Genomic DNA, 20,777 nt, shown 5'->3' with positions numbered 1-20,777 from the left:
ACCAATATGTGTGATTGAGTATAACCGCTCACAACTTGTTTGTGTTCTTGGTAGAACTATTCACAAAGGCCTGACTTAGGTATTGGTATGACTTTTATTAGTGAAACCGATCTTAAGTAATCACCTGAGATGGTATGATCGGGTTTGTGTTTTGTCTGACCAAATTTGGGAAAGGGGAACTGATCTTAGTAAGAGGTGCCGTACATCACAACGGGAAACCGATCCTTGTATGGGGTGCAACAAGGTTTATAGCAGAAATGGGAACCGATCCTATGGACATGTGCAACACGTTTTTAGGCAAAGGGGAACCGATCCTATGGACATGTGCAACATATATAAGTTAGATACCATATATATGTGGGGAACCGATCCTAGTACCTAGTTAACCGAATTTTGGAAAGCTAATGTGACTATGCACAATACTCACATGGAGGTAGAACCGAAACTTGTTTTGGTAGAACCATTAAACCCATGATTGTGATTGAATGTTTGTTTGATCAATCACATAGTTTTTGAAAGTCAGATGAACCAATTCTAAACTTGTTTGGAAGTGTGAAAAATCGGTTTGAAGGTGTTGATGGTGGTTTTTTTTAGCTTAGGGTTAAAATCGTAAAACCCTAGTCAGACAGTGACGTCACAGGACTTGAGTAATAATGTCTCCACCAAGCGCATTTACTGAACCTTTAATATGTCTACGAGAAAATTACCAGGGTACCTTTTTTAATGCTAATTAGGGTTTCGATAGGCCAAACCCGAAACTCCACACCACATGTGCCAATGGCATGCCGTGCCAGCCACATCTCTGCGCCAAGGCATGCCAACCATGCCAGCCTCACCACATGTGCCAATGGCATGCCGTTCCAGCCACATCTCCACGCCAAGGCATGCCAACCATGCCAGCCGCACCACATGTGCCAATGGCATGCCGTGCCAGCCACATCTTCGCGCCAAGGCATGCCAACCATGCCAGCCACACCACATGTGCCAATGGCATGCCGTGCCAACCACATTTCCGCGCCAAGGCATGCCAGCCGCACCACATGTGCCAATGGCATGTCGTGCCAGCCACATCTCCGCGCCAAGGCATGCCAACCATGCTAGGCGCACCACATGTGCCAACGGCATGCCGTGCCAGCCACATCTCCGCGCCAAGGCATGCCAACCATGCCAGGCGCACCACATGTGCCAACGGCATGCCGTGCCAGCCACATCTCCGCGCCAAGGCATGCCAACCATGCCAGGCGCACCACATGTGCCAACGGCATGCCGTGCCAGTCACATCTCCGCGCCGAGGCATGCCAATGGAAACCGAATTTGTTCTTTAATGAATATCTTGAGAATATTTTCGTCTTTGGAAATTCCTTGGTGTCCAAAATTCCTTGTCTATAAATACTTGAAGTTTTCCTTTCTAGCAAACCAATCATTCGTAACAACAGACTTCCTTTGTTGTTGTTACTGGTGTACCCGCCTATACGAAGAGGAGGGTAACCTAATTAGGCGAAATCTCTTACGACTGCTCAGTTTAAAGTCTTCTTTAGGATTAAGAAGCTCTAGCGTGTACTATTGGTGGGAAACTAGATAATTGTGGTTTATCTTTTGTTTTCGTTTGATTTGATTGACTAACAGTGGTTGAAATCTGATTGCACCTAGTTTGTTTATGCTTGAGGATCTTCTCTTTTGATATAAGATTCACTCAAACTAGTTCAGAGTTTTGACAGGGATCTTTATACTGTTGTTAGTTCTAAAGACGATCTTGTGATAATCCATTGTTAAAGACTCCGTTCTGTGCGTGATTGATCACAAGAGGTTCAAGTGATTGTGTGCAGGTTTTTATTGAAGATTTAAGAAGATTTGAAGACAAAGAAGATATTGAAGATCTGACTTGGGTTTATAATCTTTGGTGTGCACAATACTTGTTTTGGTAAAAGAAGATCCAATTAATAATCGGTTTATCCTTGTGGTAGATTGGATTGATTAATTGAGTAGATCGGCATCAACACAATTCTTTGGATTAAGAGTGTTGTTGGCTTAATCTTAAACGATTACTTCGGTAATTGAACATAAGATAAATATAAGGACCTGACAAAGGAGTTTATGTTAAGATAAACGGAAGAGCCTTTGTCCGAATCATATCACTTGGTTGAAGAGAGTTGATACCAAACAGATTTGTTGTTCCTTTACTGTTTGGAATACGAACCAAAGGAATTGTTCCAAGTACGTGACTTATTTATAAGTTGGAGGTGTGGGAATACAGACGGAACTAGGTGAACTATAGGTTTAGTTGCTTGGTCTCAACTATATGAAGTTAGGTGTAATTTTGTGTAGCGGCTTAATTCTGAGAGTATTCAATTCTGGACAAGATCCCGGGGTTTTTCTGTATTTGTGGTTTCCTCATTAACAAAATATTGCCGTGTCATTTACTTTATATTTCCGCATTATAATTGTTTTATTATAATTAAAGTAAATTACACAAACGTTAATTCCTATTTACTTGATAAGCAATCCTATTGTGTTTGGTTAAGTCCGAACCTTTTTATCAAGTAACATAGTTCGTTGTTGTATTGTCTCGATCTCGTATATATAGACGATCACACGAAGTGTGAACCGATTGGTTGTATTGTCTCGACTCAGTCCATACACAATCACTTTCGGAGAAAGGATTATAGGTAGGATAAGTTTTAGCTTGAGGTATATTGGGGTACCCTCGCCTTTTCGGGTACGCATACCTAAGTAGCCATACTTGGTATGGGTTCGCCCATATACGAATGGGTACGCATACTGTCGTACATGACCAAACTTAGTTGAATTCCCGGATTTGAACTTTTAAGCCGGTATGCATAAGGACATGCATACTAAGTTCTCGTACTTAAACTATCAAACCAGTACCTATACGGGTATGCATACTATGATTCCCGTACTTGGAATAACTTGCAACAGTTGGCATATAATTACGCATATTGTGCTATACCCAATCAATGGTTAATCGTTCTAAACTCCATGTTAATCATTGAAACATTCTTAGAAGACGGGAATAGTTGTCTCACACAAACTATTATCATCAAAGCAATTTTCAAGTGATCAATAGATCAATACGAAACACTTCGAGTCTTCATCAAATGACTGTCTAACACAAATCATGTAAGATGATACCAGACGATTTTCACATGATCATCTTTTGACTTTCGTCAAGAATAAAAATGAACTTGGTTAAAGCAAAATCTTACCAACACATATTTCGAGAAATATGTAAGCGAGTTAAACTCAGCTCGAAATATCAAATGTGTATAATATAAAGTCTATATAGCTATACTACTTTTGTCTCAATATGAGATAGAATAGAAATAGACTTATGAGTGATAGATGAGTTCAAGTCTCCACATACCATTTGCTAATGAAGTTATACAAGCTCTCCTTATTAGTTCTTCGTTTTCAATCGATGAATGTCATGAAGTCTAAATCTCAACTACACATTCTATCCTAATCCAAGACATGGCTATAAGAAGACTAGAAATCAAGACTTATAGTTTTGGAAACTAAACTTGACAAACAAGCTTGAGCTAGAAACGCTTGCGTGTTCTACCGAGCAGTGCTCTAACACTTATTAACAAATCAATCAATATTCACCGTTATATGGACACATGACTTCAGACTCAAGCTAAGTTTTCTTAGTAAATAAGCAATCAATCTCCACCATTAGATGGTTTATCTTGATACACAAAAATGAAATATACTTATATTCAGATATGAATGAACCGTTCCTAAACGTGTATAATGAGTTGGCTCAATAATAGTGACCCGAAGTTAGCCATATAAATACTTTTGGCTCAGCTATTTTCATCAAACGCTTCTAGACTTAATCTGATAATCAACCAATTTTTATAGACGATCAAATGTATCTAATATGTGTTTTTAAGAGAGTTGTTCAAATGCTCAATATCTGATGGAAATATATATGAAGCATTTGAAATAAATTTGGCTTGGTTTGTATGTGTACAAAGTACGTATACTAGAACGAAATCATGAACCTAATGCCACAGTTTGCAAACCTAGTTCGCATACCTTAAAGGCATTGAAAGTTCGGGGACTTCAGTTCGCAAAAAGAGTTCGCAAATTGTATGGGCTTCGTAAGTGCAATAAAATTAATAATCTTATTTCCACACAATTAACTGGTAATATAACGGAAGTAAGGATCGTTCCCACAAAGAGCAGTGAGTTTTAGTTGTCAAAGTGTCACAAAGGGGGATTTTGTTTTTAGATTGTGAACAAAGTAAATAATCAAAGCAAATAAAGTTGTATTGTAATCAATAGAGAGAGATATGATCGAGGAATCCTTCTTCGTTAATAAACCGTCAATGAGTTATTATAGTTGCCTACTCGTCGTTAATCATAGATTATCACCAACCGTCGAATAACAACTAGATCAGTGTTATCCCCTAAATTCCTTATATCACTGGATACAGAAGTTCTCGCCTACCAGATTCTATTCAACGAATCACCAAGTAGTAGATCACTCAAGGTGTAATCCAATCGAATGCTTTATCTTTTGTGAATTTATAGATTAATCCAACTAGTTAGACTCTTAGAGCAAGGTCCACTTTTTAGTGTTATTTATACACACAATCGCTCCACAGAATCCCTCTACAAGGTTTTGTGTTTTCTACTTGTGTACAAGTTATTCGACGATTACTTATCTCCTAACTCAATACTATAAATAGATTTAATAAACAAATTAATTTAGTTGGCCACCTAAACAATCTATCAATCAATCATTAATATTCATAATAGTATAAACAAACGATAATCATATGAAGAATTTCAAAGTAGATTAATATAATAACTCAAATCTTGTTTACAACTTAGAATTCATCCTCAATCAATAGGTGTTTATCTACTCATGGATGTAGAAACATCCATGATATACATATAAGAAAAGGTTAGAGATATCGTTATGATTGAGAATCGCTCCGAAACCCTAGCTTTCACTCCGAGTGATTTTTCTCCTCTCCAAGCTTTACAATTTCGTGATCCCTTGATGTGTTATCATTTTACGTAACCTAATACCTTTTTATAGGTTTACATTGCTTGGTATTCACGTATTTAGTTCGGTTCAAGAACCCGACCCGAAAGAACAAAATAACGTTCCCAAACGTGCCCTTAGGCCTTCCAAGGAGTTTATACACGTTTTTATACTTGCTAGGTATGCGTAACCGTACGCGTACCTCAAATTCCAGCAGAAAGTTTCGGAACTAGGGTATGCGTACCCATACACGTACCCTAGTGTCTTCGGTATTCAATAAAAACTCGTTTTGGTCATAACTTCTTCGTACGAACTCGGAATGACCTCATTCTTTTTGAATTCTTTTTATCTTTCAATTATCTTCAAGGTGATGATGAGAAATCCTTAGTTTGAATGAGTTAAGATCCGTCTTTGGCCCGTCTCTTGATTTTGAGCGTTTTGCTCCTTTTCGTCACACTTCTTCCACTTCTCTTGGACTTGGGCACTTGGATACTTGGAATAATTCTCTTCTTAGCTCTTTTAAGAACTTTGTAGCTCCTTTTTGGATGATTCACCTAATTGAGAAAAATAAGAGAAAACCAAAGTAATAATACGAAAATATGCAAGAATAATAACTAAACCAAGTATGGAATGGACACTAAAATCATATGAATTATGCACTTATCACAAATGAACCCAAGTTCATGGGTTTAGACAATTGGTTTTCATACGCACTATGTGAACAAGTTATCATAAATGCCGATTTTAGAACCTAACCACTGAGTTCACAAACTGAGTTCGCGAACTACCGTTTCGGACCTTACCTATTTTTTCTGTTCGCAAACACAGTTTGCAAACTACAGTTCCAGACCCATACAGATAAACTCGTTCCCAAACACAGTTCGCAAACAAGATTTCCGCAAACTAGTATTTCATAGTTCGTATATTGGATATGCATGTTGTGCTATATCCAGACTTTGGTAGTAGTTCTAAAACTCTCTATATTCCATTTGAAACATCCTTAGAAAAACGAAAATGATAATCTTACACATACCACTAGCTTCAATTAATTTTCAAATGATTATTTGATCAATACGAAACATCCCAAGTTAACAACAAATGATTGCGTCACATAAATCATGTACGATGTTCAATGTAATTTTCACATGATCAACTTGAATTAATATTTAGTTTCCAACAATTTAATTGTTCATAACCAAAGTTTTCAAGTAGATGATGAAACATTTTAAGCTTTAAACTCATATTTTTAGAATCATATTAACGAGATAAACTCGACTCGAAATTTCAATGTGCATAGTATAAAGTCTATATAGCTATACGACTTAATCTCATTAGTAGACAGAATTGAATAGACTTCTGAGTGATAGATAAGTTTTAGTCTCCACATACCTTTTTTTCGTCGTAGTTCTTCCAAAGTATTCAGTAGATCTTCTTCTTCAAATGGTGAACTCCGTGAAGTCTAATTCTCAAGTACACACTTCTATCCTAATAGGAGACATAGCTATAAGTAGACTAGAAATTAAGATATAGTTTTGATCAACTAAATTGACAACAATCTTGAGATAACAACGCTTACGAGTTCGACCGAACAATGCTCTAACAGTTTTATATGTGAAAAAATATAAAATTTGTGATTTATGTGATATTTTTTTCATTTCAATATGTACAATACTACATGGATCTTATAGTAATATTTTCGCTTGTTAAGTTTATTAATTGGAATCAGGATTTAATTTTTATTGTTATAAATATATCAGAATTTCTGGATTTTTTTTTTTACGAATTGTTAATTTCCATCCTTGGTTAAGTTATATGTGCATGAATAAAAATAATAATATCAAATAAACAAGCCCTCATTTTTTTCCACCCTAGGTCTCGCATAAGAAAAATACGGCTATGATAGTCTGATGTATGATAAATTACTTTGAACTTTGAACCCTCTTATTGTGTACAAAATGCATGACAATTTCTCCATATCCGGTTCATGGAAACAACAAAGTAAATTTAAACAACATTTAACAGCTCAACAATCTCAAAGCCAACGTTCATAACTTCCACTAATGATTCTTACCTTTATTATTCATTGGTCTGTTTCTCCGGGTATTTAAACACCATAAACTTTCACATTTTTAATCTTCTTTTATCCAACTTCTTTAACCGTGTCATATGAAGCATGTAAGCTAAAGAACATATAGTAGATGAAGAAAAAAAATAGTCCAAGCTCCAAACCGAAGAAACGACATTCCATCGATGGAACCCAAAACTCCCCATAACTTTGATTCCCTAGCTTGTGTACAATTTTTTCTTAATCCTAGAGTTCCTAAGAACCAAAACGGCATTAAAATTGCATAGCAATCCTGCCACTCCCATCTGGATCCCATGATAAAGCATTGGCAATTGGTGAGGAAATTATAAGGACAAGGAACAATAGTAGTTTATTACGATTGGTTATTGTAGTTACATCTGTTACGTAATATCTATGAACAAGAAGTGCAACAACAACAATAAGCGAGAAATAAAGAGTGTAAATATAGGAAGAAGATTAGAGAGAATTGGAAGGCTGGTGAAGAAGGCAACAATAACAGTCGCAACTAGTATAAAATAATAACGTTCATGGGTGTGCCTGTTTTCTCATTTACGTTTGATAACCATGGAGGTACCGTATGTGTACGAGCAATGTGTGTAAGATACCGAGCCTGGACCACAATACCAAGAAGTAAAACGGTTGTCATGCCTTTCAGTATACTTAGCCCAACCCATTCCGACAACAGTGAACGCAACCAAATATGGAGCATCAATATCGACCTCATAATAAGGCTACATTAAACACAAAGTAACGACAAGCAAGCAATATGATATTGTAGAGACCGCATCGAATCCAACATAGGAGAACATAAAAACAGAATATGCCTTGAAAACTCCTCGAGCACCAAAAGGAACAAAACTAAAATTATTTTTTTAAGTCGGCTTTGGTAAGACCAGCGATAATAATGAAGAGAATGACAACGACGTGGAGGATTGGGGCAACATAGTAGAACAAAAATAACCATGGTAATACCAACAGCGACAAGGTCGAGATGGCCATAGTCATCGGGGAAGTTGTGAGCATTATTCGAAAATCCTTAGGGTTGTGATTCAAAAGTGTAGCAAAGTAAGACTTTCATGAACGTGCCACTGCCGGTCCCCCAATATCGAGGAGAATGTTACCAACTGCAATGAAGACCATGAAGTCTCCAAACTCAATCCTCAAGGATGCAAATGATCCACCTAGATAACAAGAAATCAAATCTAGTTATACACCAGAAGAAGAGAAAAAGTGGTGCACAATATTGAACAACATTATCTACCCAAATGTAATGACCTGCTAAAACTGAATATGCATTATCAATTGTCTTTACATTAGTCGACAACAATACATATGTTAATTGAATTGTTAACATGAAAAAAATATTACCACTAATATTTTTTTATAAGTCTTCTTGGTACTAGTAAGTGTCACTTCGTCGTATATTAGGAATATATTATGAAATTGGGAATCCAACAAATAAGGTAAGGCACGTTCAATGCAATTTCAAATTTTGTTTTCCAAAAATAAGGTATTTTTATGGCAGCTTGAACACCAGTTTCTCTCATTTGTTATGGCAGCTTGAACACCAGTTTCTCTCATTTCCTTAGATATACAAGAACCTAAATTCTGTCAATGTTTTTAAATAAATCTAGGCAGCAAAGTTGTTGGAATTTTCTAAATCAAACTTGGTCTCTACCTGTACCCAGACTATAGATTACAAGCGACACCAATTAATAAGGAAATATATGTATCAATTTGACAACAGTTCTCTTAGGCACCAGTACAAACACATTGTGTGCACTCTAATCAGGACAATAGCAATTTAACTACTCAAGTGCTGATTAAAACCGCCAAATAGTTTGACATGGATTTGAACAATTAAAATAATTAAGTCACAGTATATTGATACATAAACCCTATTGTGAGTTCATGTAAAATCTCAAGCAAGTTGTTTTCGGAACTATACAATTTGTAAAATTAAATCTTATGAAAATAGGAATAAAATATGAAGAAGGAAATGCACCTTATTAGCAAAACTAAGTAAGAAAACGATTAAATGGGTGTATTGAGACGAGTAATCTCTTTATTTAACACATTTTATCCCATGTATATAATGTTGTTACAGGTAATGGCATATGTCTCTAGCATTCAACAATACCTCAATGTTTTTTGCAGCACTTCAATAACAAAAAAATGTGAACGCTAAATTTGTAGCAAAAACTCTCTTACAGACTCAGAAAATGTTTTCAATGAAAAATTGCTAAGGAAGTTCAATTTTATTTCTTTTTCAATATTGTATGGAAAGAAGAAGATGAGTTTTTATATTTACTGAACCAAGGCAATGTTTGGGCAAATTCGTTATGACTTTCGGTTTATTTCACACCGTCCGGACACATCTATTCATCCCAAACCTTCATGAATGTTGCCTATCAATATCAATCATACCATTCAGTTTCTCTAACTGATTTTTATGGCATGTTTCCAACTGAACCCAATTCTCATTCATCCTTGGAATTATGCTTAAGTGGCCAACTTAAGCGCATATTTCCTACAATCCCCCACATGAATGAAATTATATAATAGAAAATGCATAATTATAATCATAATATCTAATGCAGACACTACAGAGTTGTGCGCGGAACATCACTACATCATGAGAGATAGCTTTGAGATTTGAATCTTCCAAAGTGAATATCTATCAGGTTTACTAGTTGCTCAGTGAACGCGGTGTATTGAACTGTTCAAGTTTATAGTGTCAACCTATGCAATAGATGTCACATAGTTTATTTCCTTAAAAATTCGATTCTCGGTTGTTTTCTTTTCGACCCTGAACGATACATTATTTTCATGAGTGCTCTAGATTAACTTAGCCTTATAGTTATCATACAAGCGACACCACTTCTCACTCATGTATGTGATCTCTTATTTAAAAAGTATCTTGTCATACTTTCTTAGTCAAACTAATCCATATAAATCATTAAAAGAAATTCTCAGTACCTCTCACTTAACAGGCAACACTGTTTCACATAGAAATGGGAAAGAGAGTAATCTCTCATAGTATTTTAGGTGAGTATAAATTTACAATATGGTTGTCCCTTTTGAACCTAGATAACCATGGGTCTATATTCGCTAGGTTGGGTGTTTGCTGTAAATACTACTCTATATTAGGCAAGAATCCCATTCCCCTCGATGGTGCAATTATTATCTCTCTAGGTAACCCTTTTGTAAATGGATCCCCTAGGTTATCCTTGGACCTTATATACTCCACAAATATTATTCCGTGAGAGAAATTACTTAACGGTTTCATGTCTTCGACGTATGTCTTTAGACTTACCATTGTACATATTACTATATATGTATAATTGTAGCTGTTGTATTTTCACATTTAATGGTTATTGCAGGCACTTGCTTGAGCCATACTGGTATTTCTTCTGGGAAATTTTGAAGCCATTCTGCTTCCTCTGCCGTTTTATCTAAAGCGAGGAAATCATCCTTCATTGTTTATCTTGATATCAATGTATGTTTGAAAGATTTCCACGATACCACAGCCCCACCCACAATAAATACATAACCACTCGTTGCTTTAGTATCATCTGAGTCTGAGATCCAGTTCACATCAATAATCCTTCTAAAATTGTAGAATAGGTTGTATAATGCAATCTATAATCCCTTTATTTCTATGGATTGCCAGTGAGTATTATTAGGATTAGTTATAAAAATATACTCAACTTACTCAATGCACATGCTATGGATGGTATGGTACGACTCATTATATACATTAGACTACCTATGATTCGTGAGTATTCTAATTGATTAACGACATGTCCTTCATTTTTGAAGAGGCGTGTAGTCATGTCTAAAGGTGTACTAGCGACTTTGTCATCATTCTTATTAAACTTCTCAAAAAAATTCTCAATAATATGTTTTTGAGATAATTTAATCCCTTCCGGAGTTCTTGAAATCCAAGAATAACGTCCGATTTTCCTAAATCTTTCATATCAAAATGTCTAGACAACATCTTTTTTGTAGACTTTATGAATTATTTCCCATAATCAGCATGTCGTTTACATATAGGCATATAATAAAAAACCCTGTAGGTGTTGTTTTTGTGTAGACACACTCGTCACACTCATTGATTTTAAAACGGTTTGATAATAATGTGTTATCAGACTTTATATGCCATTATTTTGGTGCTTGGTTTAACCCGTAAAACGATTTCACAAACTTACAAACTTTCTTTTCATTCCTGGGTACCGCAAGCTTTTCAAGTTGTTCCATGTAGATTTCTTCTTCAAATCTCTATTTAAGAAAGCAGTTTTAACATCCATTTGATGTATATCAAGATTATACAATTCCTCAATTCCAATAAGCAATCTTATGGATTTAATCCTTGTAACCGGAGAATAGGTGTCGAAATAATCTAAATCTTCTTTTTGTATAAAGCCCTTGACAACTAGTCTTGCTTTATACTTGTCTATCGTTCCACCATTTTTCAACCTCCCTTTGAAAACCCATTTATTACCTAGAGGTTTACAACCTCGAGGTAGATCCATTATCTCCCATGTGTGGTTTTTCACGATGGAATCAATTTCACTATCAGTGTCTACTTTCCAGTACGGTGCTTCTGGTGTAGCCATAGCTTGTTCAAATGTTTGAGGGTCATTCCCTAACATACAAGTTACCAAATCTTCGCCATGAGACGTAGCAATTCTAACCCTTTTGCTTCTTCGAGGTTCTTCAAAAAAAATTTGTTCTTGTTGCTTGGGTGATTGCGAAATACTTGTATTTCATCTTCACTAACATTTTTTCTTTTGAGATGATTGTTAGTTTATGGTTTCCATGGAAACACATTCTCAAAGAATACTGCATCTCTTGACTCTAGAATGGTGTTTACATTATATCTTCAAATTTTGATTTATGAACCAGAAATCTATAATCACTAATATTCTCAGGATATCCTATGAAAATCCAATCCACCGTTTTTGGTCATATCTTGACCCTTTTAGCAAGTGGTACTGCTACCTTTGCCTGGCACCCCAACACTTTGACGAATTTATACGAAGGTTATGTATCTTTCTATAATTCATAAAGAGTTTTATATTTTTTTGTATGGGATACCTTATTCAAAAGATAGTTTGTTGTAAGTAAAACCTTCCCCCATAAGTTGTCGGGTGCTCCAGAATTTATTAAAATAACATTCATCATCTCTTTTAAAGTACGGTTCTTGGTTTCAACAATACCGTTCGACTGTAACGAATAAGGAGGTGTTACTTGATGAATGGTACCACTGGTGCACAAATCTCATCTGTCGCTTTGATAATAGATTTGTGCCCCTATCGCTTTTCAGAATTTTTATTTTTCTGTTTAGTTGATTCTCAGCTTCATTCTTAGAGTTGAAATTATCAACAACTTCATTTTTACTTCTTAATAAGTAAACACGACAATACCTTATAATGTCATTCTATAAAGGTGACAAAGTAGTTTTTGACATCCCGGGTTTGTACCATCTTTAAATCACACAAGTCGGTACGAATTAACTCCAATAGTTCTGTATCCATTTCAACCGCATGGAAAGGAGATTTGGTGGACCTAGATTCAACAAAGACTTCACACCTTTTAGTTGAATCTATGTCGAATTTGGGCAACAATTCCATGTTCATTAACTTTTTAATGAACCGTAATTAACATGACCCAGTGTCTCATGCCAAATGGAACACGACTCAACGGTATAAGCCGAAGGAGCAAGATTGTTTATTTTACTCATAACAGCCCTACATAGTTGTTTTTAGTTGCGCACGACATTTTACAAAACCAAGCAAATCCGTTGGTAGCTTAACTGTGGTGATTCTGCAATTGTAGTTGCTACTAACCCACTGTATAGTATTAACTACTATCAGATTTCCCAATTACTTGATGAAAGAATATCAATTCAGTAAATGACAAGATGGAATCAAATGATATTCTTATGCAATAATAATACGAAACCTGCACAACTATCCCAATCTAAGAATTAGGACTACTCCTATGAGTGTTCTGTGTATATTACCACTTCAAAAAAAAACCAAAATGGTACAGTGTCGTTGTACAGTCAACTTAATAATGAAAGTGTCAAATACTAACTCAAAGTAAGACTAATCAAATATAAATGCAATGCAGAAGTACTACTTCGCAGTATATATAGTCAAGAATTAATTTACGAATTTGAAGCCACTACTATGTAGTAAACCAACCAAGATTATTTAAAAGTAACAAATAAAATGTCTTAAGATTGTTGGAATTTTCTAAATCAATCTTGGTCTCTACCCGTTACCACAACTATAGATTACAAGCGACACCAATTAATATGGAAATATACGTATCAATGTGGTAACAGTTCTCCTAGGCACCGGTACAAACACTTTGTGTTCACTCTAATCAAGAAAATAGAAATCTAACTACCCATGTGCTGATTAAAACCCTCCAAATGGTTTGACAAGGATTTGGACAATTAAGATAATTAAGTCACAGTATAATGATACGAACACCCTATTGTGAGTTCGTGCAAAATCTCAAGCAAGTTGTCTCCGGAAGCAATTCTACACTATTTGTAAAATTAGATCTTATGAAAACACGAATAAAATATGAAGAAGGAAATGCACCTTATTAGTGGAACTCAGTAACCAAACGATCAAATGAGTATATTAAGGAAATTAATCTTTTTAGTTAAGAAATTTGATGCGTTGTATATAATGTTGTTACATGTAATAGCATATGTTAAAACACTGTTCGGTCGAACTCGCAAGTATTGCTCTCTCAAGCTTGTTTGTCAATATTAGTAATCAAAACTGTAAGTCTTAATTTCTAGTCTACTTATAGTGATGTCTCGGACTAGGATATATTTTGTAGTTGAACATTAAACTTCACAACGTTCATCAATTGAAGACGGCGAACTATTAGGGAGAGCTTGTGGAACTTCATCAACAAAAGGTATGTGGAGACTAAAACTCATCTATCACTTGGAAAGTCTATTTCTACTATATCTCATATATTGAGAAAAAAGTCGTATTACTATATAGTTGTCGATTATACACATTTGAGATTTCAAGCTGAGTTTAACTCGCTTACATATTTCTCGAAATATGTGTTGGTAAGCTTTCGCTTCAACCAAGTTCATCTTATATTCTTGACGAAAGTCAAAAGATGATCATGTGAAAATCGACGAGCAACATCTTACATGGTTTGTGTGATACAATCATTTGGTGTAGACTTGGAATGTTTCGTTATGATTATTTCAATATCTTGAAAATTGATTTGATGCTAATAGTGTGTGAAAACGGCTATTGTCATCCTCTAAGTACACATACCGGTACGCATACTTGTCTGAAGTATAGGTCCGGGAATTTCTGTTGGGTTTTGGAAGTGTACTCAAGTACGCATACCGGTTCGCATACTTGCGAACCCAAACTCAGACCGGCTGATCAGGTACGCATACCCGTATACATACTTGAGTGGTTAAAGTTCTAAAATCGGTTGGCTCATGAACTAATACATTTATATATTAAGGAATGCATTCTTTGCAAAACGTGGCTATAATGTTCATGAATTGATTCGAGTGAATCAAACCGATTTTGCTTCGATTGTGTCCTTGTATACTTCTATGAGAATATAGAAATTGAACAACTCTTTAACTAGTTTCATTTGAGTAACTTGAACTAGTTATGGTTAAGATGAATAAGGTTGATATGAGAGTGTTCATATACCTAACCTCGGTTAACTACTGTTGAGCCAACATGGTGTACACATTTAGGTACGGTTCCTTAAACCTAAATGAGGGTACATTTCATTTGTGTATAACAAGCTACGTTCGATCTAACGGTTGAAAGATATTAGCTTGAATCTAATCAAGTTTTCATCTAACGGTGAATATTGAATGCTTTGTTACCAAGGTAACTAAGATTGCAAACCCTGATTTGAAAACTATATAAAGGAGAAGTCTAACAACTGGGAAAACTAATTTCTACACCTCCTGTGTGATACTAGTTGTATAATCTAGAGTCGATTCTCCTTTAACCTTAAGTTTTTCACGAAACCCTGTAGGTTAACGACTTAAAGACTTCATTGAGATTGTGAAGCTAGTCCCAACTATTTTCTCTGTAGTTGCGTGATCTGATCTTGTTGTTTCTATCGTATTGAGTACTATCTTCTCTAAGATTGGCTCGAGATTTATTCTCCGATAGGCAAGATAAAAAATAGTCACAACCATCTTCGTCTCATCGTTTGTGATTCCACAATATCTTGTTTCGCTACCATACAATTAAGATTATTGTGAGTTTATTGATAATACTAGGCTGTTCTTCGGGAATATAAGTCCGGTTTATCAATTGGTTCCTGTTCACCTTGATTTATCAAAAGACGGAATACAACTCGTAGGTATTTCTGTGGGAGACAAATTTATCTATTCTAATAGACTTTTCTGTGTGAGACAGATTTGTTTATTAAGTCTTCGACTTGGGGTTGTAGCAACTCTTGGTTATGGGTGAGATCAGCTAAGGGAATCAAGTGCGTAGTATCCTGCTGGGATCAGATGCGTAAGGAGCACGAATGTACCTTGAATCAGTGTGAGATTGATTAGGGTTAAATTACATTCCAGTCCGAAGTTCATTGGTAGTAAGCTAGTGTCTGTAGCGTCTTAATACAATGTGGTGTTCAAATCTGGACTAGGTCCCGAGATTTTTCTGCATTTGCGGTTTTCCTCGTTAACAAAATTCAGGTGTCTGTGTTATTTCTTTTCCTCATTGTATTTTGTTATATAATTGAAATATCACAAGTTGTACGTTGAACCGATCAATTGGTAAATCCAACCTTTGGTTGTTGATTGAAATTTATTGAACCTTGAACATTGGTCTTTGGTACCGTTCAAGTTACTTCTCTTATATTCAATCGGGATCGCAAATTTCTATTTGTTGATTGCGGATTGAATTGAGAGATAGAGATATAAAACTCTTTGATATACTAATCTCTAGATTGAGTCTGACTGTCTAGTTTATTCTCTTGAAAGTATATTGGAGTTTGTCTATTCAGATTGTTAGACGAAATATTGGGTGTGGTTGTTTGACCCCCGCTTTTTCAACATATATCTCCAGAATTCAATAATACCTCGATGTTTTTCGCAGTATTTCAATGACACCAAAAAACGGCACGAAAATTTGTAGCACAAATTCTCTTACAGACTTAGAAGGAGATGGGTTTTTATCTTTACTGAACCAAGGAAACATTTTGGTGAATACGTTATGACTTTTGGCTTATTTCACACCAGCAGGACTCATCTATTCAGCTTAAACCATTATGACTATTTTCTATCAATATGAATCATACAGTCAGTTTTTCTAACTGAATTTATGATATGTTTCCAACTGAACCTAATTCTCATTCATCCTTGAAATTATGCTTAAGTGGCCAACTTAAGTGCATATTTCCTACAAAACTTAATTGTAAAAAGGATTTAACTCAAACTCAAAAAGAAATATTATTTTCTGTTTTAGTAGAAAACTGGAGATGGAGGAGGAACAATGGTTATGCAGAGCAAAACCCTTGAAAAAACAGACTAACTATCATCCATCTGCAATCTATCGTTTTTCAAAAAAGAGGGGGACATGTTGCTCAGCTCGATACTGAACAACTAAAAAAGTTTGAAACAGAAAAGGAAAAGTTAAAACAGAAAAAACATTTTACAAATTATCACTTTCTCCATTAGATCAATACCTTTTAGAGCCGTCATCCTTTATAATCAAATGAACAAAAAAATAACTCATTAAGCATAGCTTTCTCCTGGTCCGTCTGCCTTGGTTGCGCAACCATCTTTGCCTGAAACTAGTACGGTGATTTTTGTTGTTGCAGCTACACCAACATCGGTAGAACCAATGACATAACTAATACCTTATTAACATAGTTTAGACTATAAGATGTCAAAGTTCAAAGCTTGGAACAAGCTCATGTTATATTGCTTCAAAACTAAAAAAAAAAACACACATACCAGTATAAACTTTTGTACATGTGGAACTAACTAAACATGATCCTCCATCTAGGTAATAAACATACATAATCCGGTGATGTAAAGAAAAACCAGTTAAGGACTTAAAAAGTATCAAACCAGGATATATCTCTTTTAACCAAAAAAGATCCAAGAATACAAGAATAATTGAAAAGAAACCGGATCTATTTCTATCCACATCTTAAAAAAAGTATCTAGTTCAACAATCGATTCATAATACAACAAATGTAATCCGATTTTAACCACAAAAACACACAGGAATTTCAAACACCGAGAATCAGTTTATATGACACATATAAAAAAATCGATTGTGAAATGGAATCTGAAGAGACAACTTCACAATCGGTATATTACCATGCAAATAAAACCCGATTGTAAGAGGGCAAAGTTCAAAAAAAAATATATCCAGAATCGGTTTATGCTAATGCATTTATAAACCGATTTTGGTGGAGTCTTTTAACATTCTGATTTCAACCTACACTCAATCGATGTTAATCATCTTATAAACCGATTCCTCTGCATGTAAATTAATGAATAAATTCGAATACTAGAACGGGATGATGGAGATTTACCTTTTCTTGATTGGATCGACGATCGTTGGAGAAGAAGATCATTTTTCTATTAGGGTTTATGGAATTTGGAAGGGTTAGATGAAAATAGAAAAAAAATCTGCTTTAGGTTTTTATGCTTTTTGGTTTTTTACTGAAAATGGTAATGGATTATAGTATTTATATGGGTTAGTTTTAAGAATTAATTTGGACTAGATTAGTTTTTTTTATCAAGATTAACACCCCATGGCCATTTGTGAAAGGCGGAGAGAAATTTGATAGGTCTCAGAAAATGTTCTAGGCCCCAAACTACGAGGGTTAACCTAGTGTTAAAGGCTTTTAGCAATTAATTTTTGATGTATAATCACTTGATATTCCCACCGTTTGCGAAAAAAGTTACTATCATTTTTTTAGTTTGACCTATTTTTAGGCTAAAATGAAAAAAATGATAATGCCTCTTTTCTGAAAATGGAAGTAGTATATACTATAAGAAGATATCAAATTGGATACCAGCAAAAACAGGTTCCTACTTGGATTTATTTGGAGTTTCGGAATTCTATTAGACTAAGTTCTATGTGCTAGATTGAACTGCTAGATTAACAATTAAGTGTTGCAGTTCAAAAAAAAAAGTGTTGTCTATTTGTTAACACTGGTTCTCTCTCCTAGCAAGTGCTCGTCATTGAGCTAGCAGCGAGATTAAAGCGCTGAATGGTTCAACGCAAAAACAAAAAAACACCTTTTTGTTGAATGGTTCAGCGCCGAACGATTTATATTTTAATCTGATGGCTGAGATTTAAAGCGTTGAACCAAACAACGCTGGGCTGATGTGGACTGTTAATCTAGCTGATAGATTAGCACTCCCATAAGATTTAGGAGGTAGTCCTAGTTGACGTGGACTGCTAATCTAGCTATTAGATTAGCACACCATATGACTTAGCCTTAGCAAATTAGTGTCGATGTTTGCAAGATCTTGTAGATTGAATGACTGCACACTGAGTATTCTGACACAAATATCATCCAGGAAAATTTATAATGTTAATTTTGTTTTATTTTTAAGATTCAGTTCCTTTTATTTTTCATGAAAAATTCATTTACTTGTGCAGCTTTTGAATTCAGTATAACTGCTGAGTAGTTGGTTCTCTAGATCTTATGACATAAAATTTGAGGAAGACTAGCAGGCTTGCACTCTGTAATTACTCATTTATTAAGGGCTGTCAATGTGTCATTGTAAAGCAGGCAGATAAATATGGCACAATATAAAAACACAAGTTTTTATTTTAGAATATTGCCGCAGCAAAAGACTTTCTAGACAGAAACCATAACAGCAATGTCAATCAGTTTTCCTTATCTACAGAAAACCTTTCATAATTCATACTCCGTAGTACTTAAACCAACAGATAAATAATTCATAGGCATTGCTTGAACTAATTTTTCTCCATGAGTTTCAGAACTTTCTTCCAAGCAGGCCTGTTTGAAATATTTTCCCACCAGGCATTCACATTCTTCCTGTCCTTGACAAGATAACCCTTCCCTGCCTCATTCATCAGATACCGAATCCCTGGGAGGTGGCCCAGATCGGTGAGGCTGAACGAGTCTCCAGCAAGATAACTGTTCTTGGACAATTGTTCTTCGTATATATCAAGAACTTTTCCGAGTTTCTCTTCACTAATACCTACTAACTCTGAGTCAGTAGTTTGACCCATTCGAGGAAGTATCACCACTTGAAATACAATAGTGTATATCAGTTCATTGAAATTGTGTGCTTCAACTTCAAGCCATTGATCTACCAAAGCTCGTTCCTCTAGTGTTTTGCCCAGCAAGTTCGTTCCTTGATCTGCATATTTAGCTGCGTAGTACCTTATGATCGCCCTTGATTCTGCGGATTGTCAAGAACAAGCCAATCACTTAAGAAATGGTATATTAACAACAGGAGTCTTTTTGTTAAATTTGGCAGCTAATGGAAATGATCCTAGATTCTTACCAAAAAGCCTGAAATCCCCGTCCTCTACTACAGGCACTTGACCAAATGGCTGAAAAATGAGAGTTACAATCCATCAAGTTAAATTCATCAAGAAACGAGAGCATTTGAACACAATGTGAGGTGTAGTATTTAGTAAATGCTAGTAGTTACTAGCAGTAAATGAGCAATATATGGTTGTTTAGTCTACCTGTTTTGCAAGGAACTCTGGCCTTTTGTGTTCTCCGAGTTCAAGGCGGATGGTTTCGACCTCGAAGTCGATTTCTTTATCGAAAAGACAAGCCATCACTCTTTGTGGACAAGCTCCAGTAACCGGACCATAAATTTTCACCACCATCTTTATTCTAAATTTTGTTTACTCTCAGTTTCTCACAACCTAACAGAGACAAGGATAAAGAAAACTAAAAAAAAATGAAATAAATAAAAGTTGTATCTTAAATTCGTCTACCTTTAAAATCAATATGAATATAACTGGGCTAAACCATGCTATTTATAATGAGCAAGATAGTGAGTGAATGTGGTGGGTAATAATAGTCGTATGCTGGTAAGTGGTAACATATGCTGGGGGTTGTCACATGTGGGGACATTTCTAACCCCCGGTATTCTTGATCAAATATGTATCTCTGTGGTTGTTAAGACACCACGTTTTGGTGGTTGAGGACTATTGTTATGGCCGTATGTACGGTACGGTCTTCCGTTTTACTTGAATGATATAAAGCCTCGTTTAATTGGGGGCCCTAGATACAATTAGGGGCCCCGACCAATTTATACCCACACCAAACATTACAGGAGGTTCCAAAAAGAGGGTGAAAATATTGTTTTATCCTTACCACTTAAAAACCTATTAACCTAAACATAAGGCTCCCAATTCAATTTCTAAAACAAAATTAAAAACCATTCCCCTCTCCTTCCTTTCCATAACCGAGTTCTCTCATCTCTCCACCATTGGCGACCCAAATTTTTTTTCTCTTCGTCGATACGAAAAATTTTAATCGACGATTAACTTCTTCTACAAACATGGTTCGAACCAATGAGTATAAAGGAAAGTTTGCTAACCCTAAGTTGGTAGAGAAACCCAGATTGAAGATTAATCTCAAAACCAAGCAAATATCAAGCCGGGAAGAAATAGAAGAAGA

General features: G+C 35.4%; 1 protein-coding gene and 1 pseudogene across 1 annotated transcript; both read right to left on the bottom strand.

The window, feature by feature from the left end:
* Window positions 1-7,157: 7,157 nt before the first annotated feature.
* On the bottom strand, window positions 7,158-8,276 carry LOC113305817 (annotated as a pseudogene).
* Window positions 8,277-18,910: 10,634 nt separating this feature from the next.
* On the bottom strand, window positions 18,911-20,080 carry LOC113306624 (glutathione S-transferase F12-like). Its single transcript, XM_026555544.1, has 3 exons — window positions 19,832-20,080; window positions 19,645-19,693; window positions 18,911-19,539 (listed from the first exon to the last, which is right to left on the bottom strand). Exons 1-3 carry the CDS (start codon window positions 19,976-19,978, stop codon window positions 19,088-19,090), a joined length of 648 nt encoding a protein of 215 aa, XP_026411329.1. The 5' UTR covers window positions 19,979-20,080; the 3' UTR covers window positions 18,911-19,087.
* Window positions 20,081-20,777: the final 697 nt, after the last annotated feature.

The sequence above is a fragment of the Papaver somniferum genome, chromosome 8 (genome assembly GCF_003573695.1).
Source record: "Papaver somniferum cultivar HN1 chromosome 8, ASM357369v1, whole genome shotgun sequence".
NCBI lineage: Eukaryota > Viridiplantae > Streptophyta > Magnoliopsida > Ranunculales > Papaveraceae > Papaver > Papaver somniferum.
This window is presented reverse-complemented; position numbering and strand designations above follow the sequence as displayed.

Bases quoted from the DNA above. Each gene is read 5' to 3' on its own strand.
- LOC113306624 (XM_026555544.1), bottom strand. From the start codon at position 19,978: ATGGTGGTGAAAATTTATGGTCCGGTTACTGGAGCTTGTCCACAAAGA. The intron at 19,694-19,831 runs GTAGACTAAACA...CTCATTTTTCAG, and splicing joins CAGAGTTCCTTGCAAAACAG to CCATTTGGTCAAGTGCCTGT. The intron at 19,540-19,644 runs GTAAGAATCTAG...GACAATCCGCAG, and splicing joins CGGGGATTTCAGGCTTTTTG to AATCAAGGGCGATCATAAGG.